At 43.5% G+C, this 20,642-nt stretch overlaps 1 protein-coding gene across 2 annotated transcripts in view; it reads right to left on the reverse strand.

Moving 5' to 3' along the window:
• Positions 1–3,255: 3,255 nt before the first annotated feature.
• DLGAP1 (DLG associated protein 1) overlaps positions 3,256–20,642 on the reverse strand; it is a 435,873-nt gene continuing 418,486 nt past the window's right edge. For both annotated transcript variants that reach the window (XM_075142050.1, XM_075142051.1), the window contains 4 exons: positions 19,393–19,811; positions 9,982–10,073; positions 7,414–7,566; positions 3,256–4,524 (listed from right to left, as the gene is read on the reverse strand). In XM_075142050.1, the coding sequence (XP_074998151.1) occupies positions 4,315–4,524; positions 7,414–7,566; positions 9,982–10,073; positions 19,393–19,811 (874 nt within the window). In that variant the 3' untranslated portion in view covers positions 3,256–4,314. The remainder of the gene's footprint in view (positions 4,525–7,413; positions 7,567–9,981; positions 10,074–19,392; positions 19,812–20,642) is intronic.

Consider the following 20,642-nt stretch of genomic DNA (forward strand, 5'->3'; position numbering starts at 1 on the left):
AACAACGTCATCCGGGACATATTTCTGTGGGATTTGGTGACTGTCTTTATTTCACGTACTGGGAGAAACCCAGTCTGGAAGCAGGACTCCAGCAAAGGAGAAGTCAGCTACCTCTGCCAGGGATCTCTTTCGGCCCCCCCCCGCCCCGAGTTTCAGCCATCACCGGAGGTCAGCGCAAGATGAAGGGAACCCGTGCGGGGGGAAAAAGAAACAGGCTGGGGGTTTCTCGCTGCTTCTTTTGAAGTCGCCAGCGTAACTCCTGACATCTTCAGCGGGGTTTGGCCGGGCTCCGTGTGGAAGCGCCTTTGAAGATTTTGCTAAGGCTCGAGGCCTTGATCACGGCAACGTTTACGCCTGTGAGTAACTCTGTGCAGATGAGCGCTTCCAGGGCGCTCAGCGGGACTCTTCGGATGAGACTTTGCAGGATCGGTCTTAAGCAATGAGCGCTTAAGAGAAACATTCTGCTTGTCGTGCTTTTATCCTTAACCACATCAAATGAAACGCCTTGGCAGTTCTGGGAGAACGAATTTGCATTGAAAACCCACAGCTCTTACAAGCAGTGCATTAATTATTTTATTAATTTGCTCTTTTTACATTATGGGAAACATTCATCTATTTACATTTTCCTGTCCACACACAAACTAGATAGATAGATAATCCTATGGAAACCCAAATCATTAAGCCATAAAAACACTCTCCTCTGTCTAAAGGCTTTCAAATTTGTGTCTTTTGTTTCAAATCAAAAACATTTTTAAAATCACATTTGGGAATGCAGGTAGGCCAGTGATTTACATTCCAGTTACTTAAAATACGCATTTGACCATTTTCCTTAAAAAAAAACCCAAACCAAATAACCAATAAATTCACAAAGATACAGTTTAAATTAAAGTGATAGTGCACATCAAAGCATAAAGGGAACACCAATAAATAAACTGAAAAATATTACAAATAAATTATTTCTATTTACCTTTTCAAATATTAAAAATCTTTAATCCATTTCTTCATCTTTCTTTACAAAAAGATTATGAGAATTTTATGGAAACATCTGCAAAAAATATAATAAATACTTCTTTTTTTTTTTAACTTTTGAAGCAGGAGACAAAAACAACCTTTTCTAAAATTTATCCCAAGGAAAAAAAAAAAAGCAATACTTTAGTCCCAAAGTGAAACAGAATATAGGCATTTTTAATATACACTGGGCAGGTTAGACTAAAAACAAACAGTTACAAATTATACTAAAACAGATGATAGAGCAAATATACTAGCATTAGTGTCGGTAAATGAGCCAAGTGGTTAACTAGTGGCATTCTAGGGGCAGAATTATTCTATTTTATATTTCTTGGTCTTGGCTGTATTTTTAATATTTTGCTAAAAAACTAAGAAAACATTATAATACCCTCTTCAGCACCAAATGAACTAACAGGCATTCAGCTAAGAATAGATTCATTTAAAATAGATACGAAAAATATTCTATGATATACAAATACAATAATTCATAACGTACAAGACTAGATAGTCTTCGCTTTTCTGCTTTTTTAGGGGGTAACGCGCTGGATATAAATTTCTGTAGCCACTTGTCAACCGAAGTCTTAACTCATCTTTCGTAAAACGTTCACAAAACTAAGTAATTCTGCGACACAGTTGTGAATGTGGACCCTCACCTGGATACTGCTTTGAGTATTTCAGTACAAATGAGTTCCAAATAATTAACACTTCCTATGACTATATATGCTCAAAAGTGGCAGTTGGCACTATTATATACTGCAAACACGGTGATGTTTCGTTGCTGCTAAAAGTTAAACACAGTGTTTCAAAACTAGCAAATACACTGGTATTCAAACGCTTAGAGGGTCAAACCTTTCGAAGCTCCTGTAACACAAAGCACTCTAGGGTTACACTGGATTTCTGATTACTCTAGTTAAAAGTCTCTTATATATTAAATTATTAGCCCTTATCTTGTAAACCACAGCAGTAAATATTTGTGCCCTGTTTATAAAGACATAGCTCAGATATCAATGGCTTTGAGAGGTAGCAAATTCTCTAGTGGTTTTAGTATGCTCTCATGAAAATACTTGGTGCCAGAACCTATTACCTCTCCTATTTTCTTGAATAAAATTAAATTAGCACCTGGCTATGATGTCGTAGGAAAAGAAGCTGTCTGGCATGATCTCGATGAATAGTTTTAGCAAGAGCTTAACTTTTTGATGACGATTTTAAATGCTTTTTAAATGCAAGCTGCAGAATTGCACCACCCGTGCAGTGGGATTTTTTTGCGAGTTGGACCGTCCATAAAAGTTTAACAGCTACGGGCACAGACGGCCAGCGCTGGCGTGCGGCAACGGCTGCAGCCTGTGCCCCTCCATGGAGGGGGCTGTCCCTGCCCCTGCTCCCGTTGGGAGCAGAAGGCAGCCTGCCTTCCTCTCCCGCATGCCCGTGCCCCGGCAGCCAGGGCGAAGAGCGTGCAGGGACCAGCGGAGGGGTCCGGAGAGCATCACCGCGGGGCCGCGCACGCGCCGGGGGCCGCACGGCGCTCCTCGGCCCCGGAACCAGCCCCATCATCCAAACCAGCTCACGCTAATTCTGCGTTCAGCAGCACGTGCCCGGCGAGGCACGCGCGTGCACACACACACTCACACGCACACGCACTTTCGGCAACATGCCTGACACAGCTTTCCTAACGTTGGCACAAGAGGTTTCGGTAGCGGCGTGGTCAGCATCGTTCCCCGTCAGAGGAGGTGGAGGACAAGCTCCTGCCTCAGCTGGGGGTGGCTGGCGGGGACAGACACGCAGGGGCTGACCTCTCACGCTCCTCTCCAGCCCTATTGTCTGCCATTTCCCCCCAGTATTAATGAGCTACTTGGGGTGCATATTTTTCGTGATTGCAAAACAATGGCAGAAGCCAGGGTAGGAAGGCTTGTCGTGAAAAAAAATTAAGTTCATATTGATCCCATAACTTGTGGAAAATACTTTATTGTTCTTCTTCAAATGGGTACTTTATACTATTAAGAAGAGGCTGAATTAGAAACTTACTCCTAGATATGGACCGTTTGGTGGTAAGCAGTCTGAACTGTAGCATACAACCAGCTGTGGATAGAGCAAAGCAAGCCTGGCCTGGAGAAGCATCAGAGGCTCCATGTGCAGCAACTCGCCTATAAGTGTCCGTCTGTGGCTGCGTGGACATGTGAGATCGGATGGTCCCACCGAGATTAAGACATCAACAAAACCAAGCTTTTTTTCTTTTTTCTTTTTTTTTTTAACCAATATAATCCGTACAATACAATACAAGAGGAATTGACAATACAGTACAATTTTAAAAATTCTTAATACTTGGACAAGAAAATCCTTCTTTTATATTATCTCTTCAACTGTCATTGCTTCTTATCTCCTTCCTTTTCACTCTTTTATTGCCTTTCAAAATAGATTATTTCCCTGGAAGATCGAATTTACAATCTTCTGCTGATTGAAATGTTTAAGTAGTGATTGATGAAATAAAAATGAGGCAGTTTGTGCAGCTGTGAGTGTGCAGGTATCTTTCCACAGGATCTTTTCTATCCCTCGCCATCCCACCTGCGGGATATACTTCCACTTTTTCACCCCCACAGATCTGTGTTTTTTCTCCCCCCCCTCCCCACTCCCGCCCCAGTCCCCTCCCCTTGTGTGACTCCTTAAATTCAGGTGAGAAGGTGTGATTCGGAGGTTTAGAATAAAGTGCGCCATCTGCTTTAAAAAAAACAGTAATAAAAAGAAGGGAATCCGAGTCATAGCTCCTTTCATCTTTAGTGAGGAAGACGGCAGAGTCCGAAAGGATCACCCTGCGTGACTGAATTTTCCAAAGTCTCCTACAGTTTGATATTGCTGTACACTGGGTAACAGACTAGCTTTAGGTCAACTAAAGATCATGAGTAAGTTAAACGGAGCATCTACTGTACAGGTGCGCGGGTGTGTGGAAGTCTGAGCGCTGCGTTTATTTGTTTCAAACAGAAAAAAGAAAGGATCGTACTCGTTTACATGAGGCAAAGTGGCAGCATCAGTACATGTGACAAAGCATTGTGATGACATGGGCGAACCTTCAGAAAGCAAGGGTGATTAGAGGACATCTCTCGGAGGACCGACAACTACGCCACGGCAGTGGAGTTCACTGGGAGCATCGGGGCGGCTGCGTACAGAGAGAGGGGAGGGGGAGAGAGAGCGAGAGAGAGGAGGAGGAGGAGGAGGAGGTACAAATACTTCGTGGTGACCTTGAGCAGGAGCCTAGAGGGGCAGATTATACATGAGGCTTGTCTTGCCAGAGAGAGTCCTCCCAGGTGGATCCCTTCATAGCCTGGTCTGGGCTTCGGGGATGTATATCTCAATGCTTTCGGCGCTCTCGGTAGCTGAGTTCTGGCGGACCGATGCAGCGCGCTTGGCAGCCATCAGCCGTTTCCGGGCCTCTTGACGCTGCGAGCTTTCCAGAGAGCGTTCTCGTATGAGTGGCACCTGACCTTTCGATGGCTTCTTTGGCACTGGAGGAGGGACCCTTCTCTCCTGATCAAAGCAGAAGGTTAATGGCATTATACAGCTTCTCAGGGAAAGGCGGGAAAAACTAGGATACGTCAGTAGTTAGAACACACATTTTACCTAAGGTTTGTTAGCTCTTATCTGCCTTTCTGTCTTCAGTGAACTGGCTTTTGTGCTCAAGGGTTCATAACCATAGGGCAAGGGCAAAGGGGAGGGGAGGGCCGGCCGCAGCGCTACTTCTCCTCGGGGACGCTGCGCGCGAAAGGCCCGGCGCTGCCAGGGCCGAGGCCCCCAGCGCTAACCCCTTACTGCGGCTCCCCGGGGCGGGGGGGGATCCAGGCGTCTCCTCCCGGCGCCAGGGACTGGAAGGGAGAGCAGCTCGGACGCGGCCTCCCGCCGCCAGCGCGGTCGCGTGCGGCTGGGGAGGGAACGCCGCTCTCGGCAGAGGAACCCTGGAGAGCCCCGGCTCCTGGGCCACCCTCTTCTACACGTGCATAACGCTAGGCGCTCCTGCAACACCGAGGTACCCTGGCTCTGGCGTTCCCAAATGCAGGTGGGAACTAGCTGCCTGCAGCTGGTGCATCAGAATAAGCATTTTGAAAAAACACCGTATATTTATGTACATATTTTATGGTGGCTTAATGACTGCCCAAAAATCCCACACTTCGGGTCTCGCTGTGCAAGCTCGTAAACTCTAGCCTCCTGCTAAATAGGCATGACAAGCTACAGTCAGCTAGAAATAGAAAAAACTGGTAGGAAAAACTTAAAAACCATTAAGAGAACATGCATTAATCATCACGGTGGCAGCTAGCTCCAGATATGCGATCAACAAGGAGGACTTTTATGTATATCCTGGCGCATGTACACACACACAAAAAAACAAAAAACCAAAAAAAAAAAACCCTCAGAGAAGGATCTCTCCCGAAAAAGAAAAGCGTATTCAGGTCTGAATTTCAGGCGGCCACAAAGACTTTGTCAAGTTAATTAGATTGTCTTTTAAGTTACATCCCCTTCCAACTGTGAACACGGTCTCTGAGTGAAGGGATTTTATCGCACTACAAAGGTCCCATTCTGCCCTTTCGTTTTCTCTCATGCTGCTCACAACAGCTTCCATGGCTCGAAATATAAAGGTGCTTAGTTACACTTATTCATACTTTGCTTTTTCTCTCCGTCCAAGGATTAATCTATGCTGCTTAAAAAGGGCCCAGTGGCAAAGGCCAAAGGCAACTGCAAATATCAATTCCACAGAAAGTTTTTTCTTCTTTTTTTTTTTTAATCCTTTTTAAGAAAGGAGATGATCTGTTTCATCCAAAATCATAGACAAATGCTGTTGAAACAGGAACAGAGTCAGTGTAATTCTTTAAAATCTTTACCTTCCTACTGTAGGTCCCTTTCTTCAGCACTACTTAACTTCCTTTAACCCGTTATAGTCTTCTTTTTGTTGGAAACTCTTTGAAATGTTTTTCAGAAGCAAAGAAAAGGCACATTTTTTTTTAAGGAAAGCTCTCGTTTCTTACTGCTGCAACTGCAAACACTCGGCCTACCCGCTTTACTGTAAAAGCTAACGAAAGACCATACACCAGCGTTTCTGTGCATGCATGTTTGACGGTTTTAACTTCCTTTTCTGACAGATACTGAAAAAAAAAAAAAAGAAGATAAGAAAATGACTTGCCTTCAGTACCTTGGGCTAGGAAAACACATTCCCATTCATTCCCCTACAAAACACACTAGGTGTGCACAAATGGTGTGAACATGGCACTCCTAAGTCAGGAATGAGTATTTAGTCTTGATCGGAGGAGGAGGGAGAGTGCTACCAGCACTGCCTTTGCAAACTTCCTGCTGCAAGATTAATGGGGTTTGATATTATTATGGTTATTTGTCCGAAAGAAAACATCGCTTTGGTCATCGGCAGCCAGCTGACCGTAAGTTGGGACAGCCCGGACTCCTGTCTGAGCCACTGTACCTGTAAGTCACGTTCCCCCTCCTGGTGACCCTACCTGTTGGCTCTATTCATTGGTATCAGACCAGCCACGGTGGAAATTCAACCATCAAATTACATACCTATAGGAGCGCGACATTAGACCGTTGATTCCTCTAGGAATGGGTCTGTCTTTTAAGGATTTTCTGAAACATTTGTGTATTTTGGCTCACCCAAGTGCTGTTTGTCTCGAAGCGGATCGTGAGGAGAAAAATAAGGCAATGGTGCCAAATGAGAATGGAAAGTGAAATGTGGCTTACACTTGGAGAGGTGGTAGTTTTTCATGGTGACAGAAGAAGACTACATTTAAAAAAAAGACCAAAGCTCCAGATGATTTTTATGCTACCTTGGGTAAACGACACTACCAGCAAAGTGAATCTGGTTATGAAATAACCCATTAAAGAAAAACCCAAATAAACAAAAACCAAACAAACGAACAAGAAAAAAAAGATGTAGAAGTTCTTTCATGTAACATTTTGGAAGGCGTATTTTTGATATCGCTCTGTTTGTAATCTGGTTACCAAAGTCAGCGATGGTTACAGTGCTTCCCTAGTTTTTTCAGTAACACAACCTAGAACTCTTGCTATATGCAATAATATGAACCGTAAATGTGATTTATTTAATTTTAAGATCAATATATAAGGCAGTTCCTTCCAACGATTGATCGTCTAATATGATTAAATGTAAAGCTTAACAAAGTACCACATTCCCATTATCCGATTCACAAAGACAGATTTGGTTTAAAAATATGCCTGAAACATATTACAGATAATATCCCAGATGATTATTATGTAAACATTGTTATTACAATGAAGTTAATTTGATATGAGCTTCATTTCACATTTTTAACGTCAACACTGTAACACAGAGGCCTATTTAATCTGTCCAGTATTTGTGCAGGGTTTTAAATGAAGCATACAAAATCTACAATGTTCTACCTTCTTGTCATGTGGATCCATCTGTTTCCAATTATTGGCCTTTAACTGATGAAGTTCATCAAATTTCATACTAATATTTTCTATGGACAACTGCAGCATATCCCAAAACCCTGCTAAATCCTGGGAGGTCGGCCGTGGATGTGCATTAGGATTCTGTACAACAGAAGAAAAGAACACGTTGGCTTTAGTACCTCTTAATGTAAAGCATTTGTGCAAGTGGTTACGAATCTCTCTCGCAAAGCAGTTTCAGCAGATCCAAGCGATCGGTGAGACACACAGAGAGAAATGAAGTGGAGCGCTACTTACTGGCAGGGGTTTTTGCGAGGAGTCTGGCTCGGTTGAGCCCCTGTGCCCCCGCAAGCCCCCACTCACCGAAAGCAGCGGCTACCTGCCACGGACCACGGGGAAAGGGCACGTGGCAGGTCCCCTGTGACAGGATCTGCCTAGGGATGTTCCTGGGCACAACCAGTGGGTTCAGGGGTGATAACCTAACCACACTGAAATTAATTGCCAGCCTCCTCTTCACTTTCATGATGAAGGATTCCCTGCCATGTTCACGCTTGTAGAAAGACCGATACCTCTGCAAATGTACACTTGCTGCATGTGGAAATAGTAATAGACTGATGCGTGAACACTTCTTCCACACTCTGAGAATCTAAGGGCTACAAAAATAAACCATTTCAAGTAAAATTGCCTCAGGTCAATTTCTTCTTCTTTTTTTTTACAAGAATAACCTCTGCAGGGTGAAAAGCTCAGAAGAGAACATGCAGAAGCACAGTAATCCCATTTTTACAGGCGCATTTTTAGGAAGAGGGAGACTGGGACACAGGTGGGGAGTGCTGCTCTGTGTGTGGTAACTCAGTCCAGTTCATCACCCCAGAGTCTTGCACAGAAGAGCACACCTGGACCATCAGCACCTCTAGCATGACACGTGCCGGAGGCTGGTGACCTGAGAGGTCCTGTGCTGTCTTGTGTCCCTTCAGCACAACCCAGCTCTGAACATTTTCCGTGTGCAGTGGACATATATGAAATGGTCCCTGCTGCTCTGGCAAAGCTGGTATGAGGGAAAGCTCTCTACAGGATAGGTATCTGTAAGCTGATTCCCAATTGAAACTCTTCAAATAAAATGAGATGTTGCATACACTCACTTCAAGTGTTTTTCGTAAATGCTGAGTAGTCCCTATGCCAGTCTGAGTCAGCAAGGTTTCATGACTGCTGTGGCCTCGTAAGATTACGTTGATATATTGTTATTAATAAAGAACAAATAAATTATTATTAGATCCCTGCATGTTGTTTTACATAGCTCAAGTTTTACTCTCTGTTTAAGTTTTCACCCTCACCAGAAGCAATAAACCCAAAAGAGTCAGTTGCTTGCCTTAAGAAATTTCTATTTGTGCTTTTCACAGCAACACTGACAAATGATTTTGATAGGATGATTGTACCACCAAAGCAGCAATTACTGAAAACAATAAAGTATATATTTTTAGATTCATAAGGTGACCAGAGATTATACTTGGATTCCTAGTTTTTCAGTACTTAACACTAGCAGATTGCCTAGTTGTAGGCTTTTATTTACAAAGATGTGCAACCAAAACGCTTTTTGAATTTTTATACTAAGGATTGGAAGGCTTAGACAGAGCCAATTTCTGTTGCACTTGTCCACTGAGGCAGATTTTAGTTTGGGGCTTGATTTCCAGAGGTGCATTAACTGAGGTGAAAGATGGACACCCCACTCTGGTGAGTATCACAGGGTTTGCCTTCCCTTCCCTATTCTGTGCTGATAGAGCATAACGCTCTATGCTTTTGTGGCTTCTCGGAATTTATGCCAAAATTGGGAATTAAATGTATTCTATCTACTCTGCAAGGACGGATTGTTAATTAAAAAGTTTAAAAATTTTTATAAGTGCTGGAATTTTTGAGAATACTACTTTAGATACATAGTGTGAAATGTATTTTTATTTATCAACAGGAATATCCTTCTGATTTTACTACTACTAATAGCATAAAAATAATAGTGGTAGCATATACCAATTACATACAATAATAATCGTGATAACATACTGTCTCTTTGCCTCTTTGCCCTTTTAGCACTCTGGAAAATTACTTTCACTGTTGGGGTTGTGGAACATGAGACACCAACTTTCAGTGTCCGATTTCCTGGTATTTCTGTCTTGCTGAATACAGGCGGCATTGGGATTACGTGGGAAAGCCTCACTCATGAGACTTCTGGTCCACCCTGAAAGACCCTGAGGAGGCACCCACACATGTCTGTGCCCATGTGAACTGAACTCAGAGGTCAAGGGACAAATCCTTGCTCCTCTGAACTCAGTAGTAGAGCCTCAGTGATATTTCACCCAAAGCTTTTTGCCTGTCTTTATTTTAAGGATCTCAAGCTATTGTGAAACTCATGCTGACTCCACCAAGTTTGACAGAGTTACTCCCAAATTCACATCAAGGCCTTTACTGGAAAAATTACCATGTTAGTCAGAAAATCCGTCTAGTTTAGGTACGATTATTCACAGGATTAGGAAAAGGCACACAACAGTGTCTAGCAGAAAAGTTACATACCAGGTTTTCTTCGCAAAGTTCTCTGAACTGGTAAAATTTCTGCGCCATGAGAAGCTGGGCACTGCCCACCGCAGTTCGAATTTTCCCTAGAACTGAGAGAAAAAGAAATGTAAGTCATGATGCTTTCTTTGCTGCGGGCAACTAAATGCCTATAAAAAGAGAGGAGACAGCTGCGCAGTAGTCAGCTCTGGCTTTCAAAAAGCATGTTATCTTTCAGTCACAGATTAGAGAGAAACTGATAAATCTGAGGCCAGATCTGCACCAGGCAAAGGCGTACTGCAAGAGCTCCCAGGGCAGCTTGCATTGGCAAAAATACTCATCTGTTGCTGCAGTGTCCTCTCATTCCCCCAGTAAGACCAGTTCCAAGCAGCAAAGAGCATTTCTGTGGCGGTATAAATATGGCTAATCAAAAGCTTTTGCAACCTGTATAGAAAGCTCTCCAGAAATTACACCTCTCATCACCACTGTGACCCAGGCTCAGGCTTTGAATACAAAGCCAGCTCCCTGCACAAGGACGTGCGGCTTTCAAACCCTGTGATGCCACCTACACTGTTTGGAAAACACTGCATCTACCAGCATTTCTGCCATCTACTTAGCAACTCAGCACCTTGTTTTCAGGTTTAGCTGAGTGTTGCTTGATCTGAGTCCCAGAAAGGGAACAGTGAATTTAAAGCACGTCGATGAATGTCATTCGGACCCTCTGAGTATTTTCCATGAGCACAATCTGAAGCGGCTTCTGCCTTTGAATAAGGATGCCCAGGCATGCTTCAGGGAGCAATCACACCCTGGCCTCTCCTCCTTTCTGGAGACCTGGAGGGAGGTGTCGAAGAGTCCTAGCCCAGCTCCTGCACTGCCTGGGGACTCCTTTGTACAGACAGCTGGGTACTTGTGGTCTCTTTGGACTGACTGAGCATTGTGAAGGACTGCAGTGAATCAGAAGACAGCCCATAGTAAATGCCTCTGAATAAAACAGGAGCTCACACTGTTTTGGTTGCATTCAACCTCACTGAAATGGTGGGGTTTTACTGCTGCAAGGGGTAGCTAAGAATATGCTGAAACCGAGGCATACACTGGTGCATTCAGAGACCTGCATTTCCCTGGGGCTTTCCTGAATTCTGGTCGAGGGGGAGAGTGTGTGTGTGTGTGTACGTGTGCGGGTGTGTATGTGAAAAAAGAAGCAAGCATGCAGAAACAGCAGAAAGACAGACATGGCCTCAACTGGCAGTAGGACAGTGAATCCAGAAAACAGAGGGCGATTTTGGGGACTGCTGATTGAAAGAAAATTGATGCTGTGAGCAAGAAAGCAGCGACCGGTTTGTTTGAGATTTTCAGTGCTCAGGAAAAAAAAACAAGAACTATGCTTTATGCGCTGTCTTTAAATAAACAGGCTGGCATCACGGATGTATCTGGCTCCACCATTAATTTTCCCTCTCAGCTGAAGCAACTTACTATCCCCCAATTCTTTGATTAAATACTTATTTTAAAATTAATTTCATTTAATTAAAAAAAAAATTTACCACTTCGTTAATGAAAAACATGAATAGCAACCACCGTGTCACAATTTTCACTATCATTTCTATTCATAGATATTTGCATTGTCCCAGCCCTCATATAAACACAGCAACTTCTCCATGAAAAATTTACAGTCTGGATACATGAGGCAGGTGAGGGAGGAACAGGAAAAACAAAGAGATGAAGTGGCCTGCTCAAGGTGAGTGAATTGTTGGCAGAGCCTAGAAGAGATACTAGTCCTAAGCTGCCATCCTCTGTTCCATCCCTTGGGCACGGTCACTTTTGGTATAAAACCTCACACAGAGGTGCAGACGTTAGCAGAGCTGCACTGGGAAAATACTGCTAAGTATTTTGACTTACCACAATGAAAAATAAAAATAAATTGATAAATAAATAACTAAACACAACTTTGCTATAACCCCTTCTGACAACATTTTCAGGGTCTCACGGTCCTGTGACCGGCCGCAGTGCATGTCGGCAGCTTGCGACCAGAACGCCACCATGCAGCGTTTGGTGAGAGAAAGGCCTCTCCACGGGATTCACTTGCGTAGCCACACGCTAAGCAAACTGGCACAAACACTCGGAATGAACTGAAACCAGACACACAGTAGTACAAAATCTGTGTTCTGCTCCTTCAAGGCAAGCGCCTTTTCCTTCAGCAGCCTTAAAGCTTGCTCCTTAAGGCTGCTGGAGGAAAAGTGGGATGCGGAGTTCATTTATACTTTAGACATACAAAGGGAAAAAAGGGGGGCGGAGAGAGAGACTTTTCACATTTTTTTCAGAAACTATAGGAGGGAGCTCTGTGAACACACACAGAGCCCAGACTTTCATTTTGTTCCCAGAACTGAGCTCAGCGCTGCCAGGAAATAGCCGTGAGCTGGAAGATTCACTAAGCAGAATATTTTCAGCATATTGCGCAGGGAGTTTTGCACACAACTCTCATTATTGTTAGCAAGGCTTGCGTGTCTAATTCTATGCGCACAGTGCTGAAAATGGACCCCTTGGTGTGTCTAGTCATTTATGCAACCCAATATGCAAACCACTCAACTGAAAGGACTCTTCAATAGTAGGAGGAGCTACTCCGGGAGCTTTCATGTGGTTCCCATTGTTATGAAAACTCTTCCCACTGAGTATATTTGGGAACAGCTGCCTCATCTGGAGCTCGGCCACTCTGACGCTTCCCAAGACTTGAGAAGGGGAGAAAAAACAGTCTCTGGACTTCTCGGGACAAAAAAAAAAGACGAAGCAGGCTCTTCCTGGAAACCTGCACCACCCGAGCTGGAAATCACGTCCTAAGCAGGAAGAAATGTAAATACACCTTGTTGGTGATGGATGGGAACGTGCCCCTTTCTTTGAGGGAAGAAGAGCTTAATATTCAGAGATCTCAGCAGAGGGAAAAGGAAGTCCTTGTCCTTGGCTGCCTAGCGACTGGCTTTTTGCCTAAAAACCATCATCCCAGCTGACTGTGGGATGCATGCTGATGCTGTTCTCTATTGTTGCCACTTCTGCTGTAGCCGCGGCTGTATCTAGTCAAGTGTCACTGATTCCTCGCCCCTCAAAAGCAAGCGGTCTGTTAATGTGCAACCAGTCAACAACCAACTCCGTCACGGAAGTTAGGAAAAAAAAAAAAAAAGACAAAGCACGCGAAAGACTGAAAGGAATCTCTCCAGAAGGCACAAAGCCTTATCAATAGTTTTGTTTCCAAACGCACGTTGCTTTTAGTGTTTCCAGGCAGAGTGCTCACGTTTCGTTTACTCAGACAAAACCTCCGGTGCCAAAGAGAAAGGCCAAGGTGTAGTAAAAAAAACAAAAAGTAAAAATAGACCGATACTTTCTGAGGAGAAAATCCTGCGAGGTTTAAAGCCAAATACCAAGAAAGTAAGTGGAATTGCAACGATAATGCTCCAAATACATATGAAAAGAATTAGAGAAATCTTTAACAGCAAGGGAGAGGGAGTACAGGAGAAAAACATATAAACATTCAAATTGATGCGTTCAGCTAATAGGATACAAACAAAATGTATAAAACCAAGCAACCACAAAAAGTACCGACCCATCAAGATGCAATCATAACGGACTTAAAACACCTACATAATGTTATTCATGTCTGCTTTCTATTCCATACAGGGCTATACAGCACACTCAGCACTGTCAGATCTGAATGCCTTCCAGTAATGCATTAAGCAACATTATTAACATCCATCATATGCTTTGCTGTCACCCCTTCCCCAGGGGGAGAAGTGTGTCTACTGCAGTGTTTTGTTTTTATAGTTTGAATTTTTCCTTTCCCCCCGCCCCCCTCCTTGCTTTGACCTCTCTTCCTTGTAAATCCAGTTCTCTCCTGTGATAACTTTTAAGAATAGTTATGTCTGTCCTGGAAGAACTGCTTCGGTATAGCTATTTTGATATAATTCAGCTATTGTGGAGTGCTTCCTCACTATTACTGTTTTTGACTAGAGGTCGCAGAATGTTATTCTAGGATAGACACATGCCAGTGAATTCCCTTGTATTTCTAACCCCTCAACCTGTTCTCCTTTTAAAACATTCTTAAATATAAACTTAGACTATGTGCTGCTCAAGCAATAAGTTCTTGCTTCTTTTGGTTCTAAGAACTGCATAGGACCTACTTTGGGATCGTGGAGCTCTATGTATCTCCTCCCTCTCTCCTCATTTTCATGGGAAATGAAATGAAACAACAAAAAAAAGAATTTCAAACACAAGCAAAGCATTGGTTATCTGCTCTACCTTGGAAGGAGACTGTGTGAGGATAACAAAATATAAGAAAACAACAACAAAAACCACCTGAAGTGATGTGAAAAGTCATCACACAGAAGCCACGGGAGTTTTGAGGAGCGGCAGTGTTGGTTGGCCTTAAAACACCAACTGATCTCTTTGCATTTCAACTTTGACAGGCCCCAGGGTCTAACAAGTGACAAAGGAGGCACTTTAGAACTGTGACTATCAAATGTGAAAACACCTGGTTGGCAGGCAGGGCGCAAGCTAGGGAACAGAAAACCAGCGTACTTGTTCATTGCCCCAGGAGCAAGTGGCAGGAACAATAGCCGAAATTACAGGGACACGGCCTGACATTTGCGTTGCAGATGTTGGCTGGGCACTGTGCATATGAAGAAATCCTGCCACAGAGCTGTCACAATCCATTTCCAAGCCAGGATGGACCAGCATTTTAGCCTATTCATGTTGACAGACCTACATTTAAATAACACCAAGCATGACAAAAGCCAGGAAATTCAAAGTTAAAGCTACTGCTCAGGTCTTAAGCTCAGCTATTAAGGAGAAAACAGCCAAATGGAGCAAGCTATGGAAGGGGCAGTCCTTGCTTTGAGTCATATTTACTTATAGGAGTGATCTCATTGAAATTAATAGGGCTGTCTGCAGGAATAAATGCTGTTCACTGGGAGTAAAGCAGTTTCCACGTGTACTCCGACTTACTCGGCTTTTATTAGCACACTTCATGTTTTTTCCCTAACTATATTGTTTCCTTGCTTGCAGATTTCTCTTTTTTCCTTGCTAGCCTGTGGACACTGGCAGGGCTTCCAGCCCGGAGCTGCCTTTCCTTGGAGAAACCTTCGCAGCCGGAGAAGTCCCTTCTGGGGAGAAAAGAAAACCGGAGGAAGAAAAGGACGAGTCGGGCAGGCGGCCAGAGGCACATAGCCGGGGGACTCCAGCAGGACTCGGCCACACGCCAGGCTGGTGACCGTCCCTCTGCAAGGCTGCATCAGCCCAGTGCGGGGCAAGGCCGCCACGCACCTCCGAGCGGCAGGGACCAGGACGGCTTGGGGAAGCCCTGCAGAGGACTGGAAAATGGTTTTCCTTGCTCGTGACTGACAGTGAACTCAAGGGTCTCCTTTTCTTTTGCCATGCACAACTACTGCAAAAAGAATATCTTTTCCTTAACTTTCTTCTCTTGTGTCTAGCCTTCACTCTTCTAAGTTTTCCTTTGAAACAATCAAAACAAAAGAAAAGAGCAGAAAGTGTGCAAACGTTGCATAATTTGCCAGAACTGGCTGAATTTGCAGAGACTCTGGTCCTAAGCAGTGAGGTTACTGCAGATTTGAGGTCAACCTTTGTTTGCAGACTAGCCCAGAGGAGCATAATATACACACAAGACAGTTGTAATGACATGTCTTGTCAGAGCCTTGGTTTTCTATTTTAGTTTTTACTTGATTGGCCTGACTTGTCTCACCACTAAACCCACATTACACCTCACTTGTGGTGAATCAGGCCCACTGTTTGCTTCCAATGGTTATCTTCACATCGAAGCCACATTACAACCCCGCGTGAAAGAGAAACATTTCTGAAGGGGGGCAAAATGAAGCCCTCCCGTTCTTCCAGAAAGGTTAATGCCCCGTGTGAAATAAAAACAACAGCAAAAAATCCAGCAAAAGCCAGGCCGAGGCGGTAGGTGTATGTTCCTGTGCCCACCGCTGCTGTGAAAAAAAGAGGCGAGAGGCTGCTTGCTAACAGCGCTGCACGGGGAGCCAGGCCTGTTGCTGCTAATTCTGTGTGTAAATGGTCACTCCAGAGGCCTGAGCCAAAAGTCACCAACATCAGCGTCGAGGCTCGGACTATATGAAATTTTGCAGGGGAGAGGTAGGAGGAGAGAGCAGAGGGTTGAGGAGAAAAAACAAACAAAAAAAGGTAAACAATTGATTCCACTTGAGGCCTGATCCAAAGCATCAATCAATTCTCACAGGGTGTTTAGCCTCATATCTCTAACATCCTTTTTTTTTTTATGAGAGCCTTAGAGTTTGTAGCAAACCTCCCTGTAACAGCAAGCTACACGGAAATCGTATCAAGTATCCTAGCTTAAAGTGTGAGTGGTATTCATCTGCCTGTTACACATGCCGCGGCTTTATCAGAAAATGATTTCAGATAAAACCAGAATATACTATACAATAAATAATTCATGGCGGAAGGGGAGCCACATTTCTCTCTATATTGGCATTTCATCGTGCAGCCACTGAACCACAGCTTGTTTTTATACACAGCAGCAGACCCCATTTCCCAGCTAGAAACATTCAATCCCATCTGGTAGATTCATTCCCAGCTAGATAATACCCAACGTATCTATGTAACATACAGGCTACTGTCAAACAGCAGCGAGCCGTCTCCCCGAGACAGCTGTTTCGCACAAGGGCCGCATTGTCTGGAGGAAGCGCGGATCGTTTTACGCGGAGCGCCGGGGGGACGAGCCCTCTGTCAGCTGCCATGGCATCGAGAAAACCTCGCTCATCACACGTTCTCGTTATTTTGTTATCTGGCCAAACACACGCTGGGGATGGCAGGTTGAAAACAAAGGATGCGTTCCCTGCTCTGGTTGTATTTCATTAGGAAAACCAAAGCAAACACACCTCTTCTGCTCCTTTCCTCCCTCTCTTCAAAGTTTATAGATGTATGAAAAAGACATATTTCGGGGCAGGGTTTGTAGCAGCCAGGCTTTTGTTTCTGGCACTGCTGAGCGGACAGCGTGGCCCCGACCATATGCTTCTCCTTGGCACCAGGTAGAGCGGGGCGTCCTGAGCCGCAGTGGAAAGCGCCGCGCAGCCTCCGCGGGAGGCAGCTGCCACGTGCCGGAGCGGCCGATGACGTCACACCGAAATCAGTATGTCACCAGTGACCACAAAACCCAGGTGACCCCTTTCCTCCTCCCATTTCCTGCGATCATAACAAGTGCCAGTCAGGAAAATGAAGAGAAGGAATAATCTGCAGGAGACATGCCATGTGCTCTGTAAGGAGGCATTGCGAATAGCCAGCCTAACCACTCCTTTATCTTCCCCATAACTGACTTCTCCCACCGATTGCTCAAAGAAGAGCCCTTTACAACTATAATATATCAAACATACCAAGACACTAAGAGAAAATTCTGTACGTGGATATATACATTCCGCATGTATCAGCCTTGTAAAATTCACTTCATGTTCTTTTCCCAAGGTGAATAACTACTTTGGTGCACAAATGAAATATTTGTAGTTTTTTCCATTATTACCAGTTCATAGAATCATAGAAGCACAGAATTGTTTGGGTTGGAAGGGACCTTTAAAGGTCGTCTAGTCCAACCCCCCCTGCCATGAGCAGGGACATCTTCTACTAGATCAGCTTGCTCAAAGCCCCGTTCAACCTGGCCTTGAACACTTCCAGGGATGGGGCATCTACAACCTCCCTGGGCAACCTGTTCCAGGGTCTCTGTAAAAAATGTCTTCCTTATGTCCAATCTAAGTTGTTGTGGCAAAGAGAAAGCAAGTGGGTTTTGTGGCTTGGACTTACAAATGTTGTGTATTTCCTGTTTGTTATGTGCTCACAGTTCTTTTTCAATCCAAAATCTCTTAGTTCATGGGGTTTATTTCTTGCATACTAACAACAGAAAACCTTTGTATTCTGATACATTCAAAGAGATTTTTGAATGTATCGATGATGTAAATAAAAAACAAGGTTCAAATACTCTAAAACTTGGGGAATCTGGATCTGCTTTGAAGCCTAATCCTTCTGTATTTTTCCCTCAGAAGAGATGGTTAGCCTATTATGTAACAGAAAATTTGTAGAAATAGAAAACCTTAACATACCTTAATGTTAAGGTTGTCTCCTACTTTCCGTTAGAAGTCAATTTCCAGTTGCTTACAATAGTGTCTAACTTCAACTATCTAGATCAAACTTCTCTATGGTTATTTCTTTCACTGGGCTGAATGGAAAGTTCCAGCAGAAACAGCTTATGCATTTCTAAGAATTTTAAAAAATATATTCCTTACTAGTGTTAATTCCTTTCCTTCCATAAATCAAAACCTTCACATCTCAAAAGAATGCTAGCGCCTCCTTTCTTGAGAGGAAGGGTTAGGAATTTGGAAGAAGCAATTCTGGAGCTGAAGTAGTACTCCTTGCTTTGGTAGGAGCTAATTGGGGGTCAGAAAGGTGTTATTTGCTATATCCAGGAAAATACGCTTAGGTGTGCCTAAATTATACAATATTGTACTCTATATATGCAGCTGCTCCTTATGTTTTCTAGAAGCTCTCCGCTAGAATTTGAAAAAGCTTCATTCACAAGGAGCATGCCCCTAAGCTCACAGGTTCACCTATGTCCAAAAGCTGACAGCTATCAATAGTAGTGCTCCTTGTAATGGAAGTAAATTGAAAAAACTTCCATTTTTACTGGGAGAAAAAATTCTGGACAGGGAGCCACATGTGCAGCTCTTCTTCCCTAATTAGAATGAATTAATATGTCGTGAGCTACCCAACCCTTCTTACTAATGAAGGCTTCCTAGACATTCCCATTACCTTACAGGAGGGGTAATACTTCTGGTGAAAACTGAGGTGTAGTTTGCATGTGTGTGTTTTTTATCACGGAATATGGAGAGCTTGTCTTACCGGGAAGATCAAAGAGGAATGAGAACTGCAAGGGAGATGAGGGGAGACTGGAGAGGGGAAGAGAGGGAGAACAACTTGGAAGCACAACTGAAATCTCTTTCAGTTGAGAAGCATCTGTAGACTCTGTGCCAATCACCATCTAAAAAGGCAGCTAAAATATGACTTTAATGAAAAGGAACTAGAATCTGTTCAATTATATTCTAAAGTTATGAAAAGTGATTCAAATGGAAGAGTTAAGAAACATTAATACTACAAGATCCCTAACCATGATCTCCTAATTATCCGTTGAACTATGCAATCCCAAAAGCTAATACCTCTGGAGTTTCAGAAGTGCCGAGCATTTGCACTCCCCGTCAACTTTAATAAGGATTATTATATACATACACACGGTCCTTTTGAGAATCACAATCATAGCTTCATTAGCTAAATAAGAAAGGGCACGATACAGAATTCACTGGAGTAAATTTGACCTATATTAGATACTTTTTTGTAGTTGCAATATTATTGTACGCAGTTACTTACTGTCCTCAGGTAAGTTGTTTTCCCGTTCTTCTCTCTCCATCTGTTGGCACCAGCCCTCCATACGATCTCTCTCTGCCTGAAGTAGCTTCAGAAACCAGTGGCCATCTCGTGGGCACACTGACCTTTGAACAGCTTCCAGAGGATCTTCAGTGATAGAGTCAATCCAGGGGTCAGGAGGAGGTAAAATTGATGGATCAAAATCTGTATCAAAGTCATCATCCACTGCACATGCATGATAATGGTTTCCTGACCCTTGTATGCTAACAGTAGAGGTGCTTGCATCTCGGGAAAATTGTCTTGATATTTGTCCAGAACACGTATTGTCCTCTTCAGGGTCGATTATTTCAAAGTTCTCATGGAAATCCAGGTCTGCTTGCACGGCTGTTGTTACACTATTAGATCGTGTAAACCTGCGAAAGCTTTGGAGAGCACAAACATAAAATGTTTAGAAAGCTTTTTCTAGATAACTTGGTAAGAAAGGACTTATTAAGATTCTGCCACTCCTCCTAAGAATGGCTCTCAGGCCACACTCAGGTGTTTTTTCTTGAAATGATCAGCATAAACTTCTTCTCTCATTGCAAGCCAACAAACAAACATCTCTCTTTTTTCCATGCAACCTCACTGTTTATATAGGCAAATACCCCTAATTGTTGTGTGGTTTAACAAAGCCAGAGGCTAGCCCAAGAGACAGCTAATGGTGTCAGTCGCTCAGGATTTTGGGTTACCAATTAATGAAAAGTTAAAGGGGCCCGCTTTTAAGAAGTGTCTTACCTTTCAACTTTTAAAACTCACACCCCTTTGAAGTTGCACACTCAAACTCACAAGCCACATTTAAAAATCATACACATGAGACTGGTAAGATAGTAATACCAAAGAGTCCACTAGCTACGTAATGTTATACATTCCATTTATAAAGAAGAAAAGTATTTTTAACCCAGGTAAGTATTTTGTATTGCTTCTTCAGAATTACTCTTCATAATTATGTACCTGCTAGTTTACTGCTTCTGCAAATACCACTGCCATCTCTCACAATTTTAGCACCCATTCCCACTGTTAAGACAGCTTGGTTTTCACATCCAACCCTCAGTTTCAAAATGGTCTTCTCTTTTTCACCAAAACTAGCATTCTCAGTCGCTGTCTATAGAATAGAATAGAATAGAACAGAACAGAATAGAACAGAACATTTCAGCTGCGAGAGACCTACAACGATCTTCTAGTCCAACTGCCTGACCAACTCAGGGCTGCCCAAA

This window comes from Calonectris borealis, chromosome 2, assembly GCF_964195595.1.
Source record: "Calonectris borealis chromosome 2, bCalBor7.hap1.2, whole genome shotgun sequence".
NCBI classification, from domain to species: domain Eukaryota; kingdom Metazoa; phylum Chordata; class Aves; order Procellariiformes; family Procellariidae; genus Calonectris; species Calonectris borealis.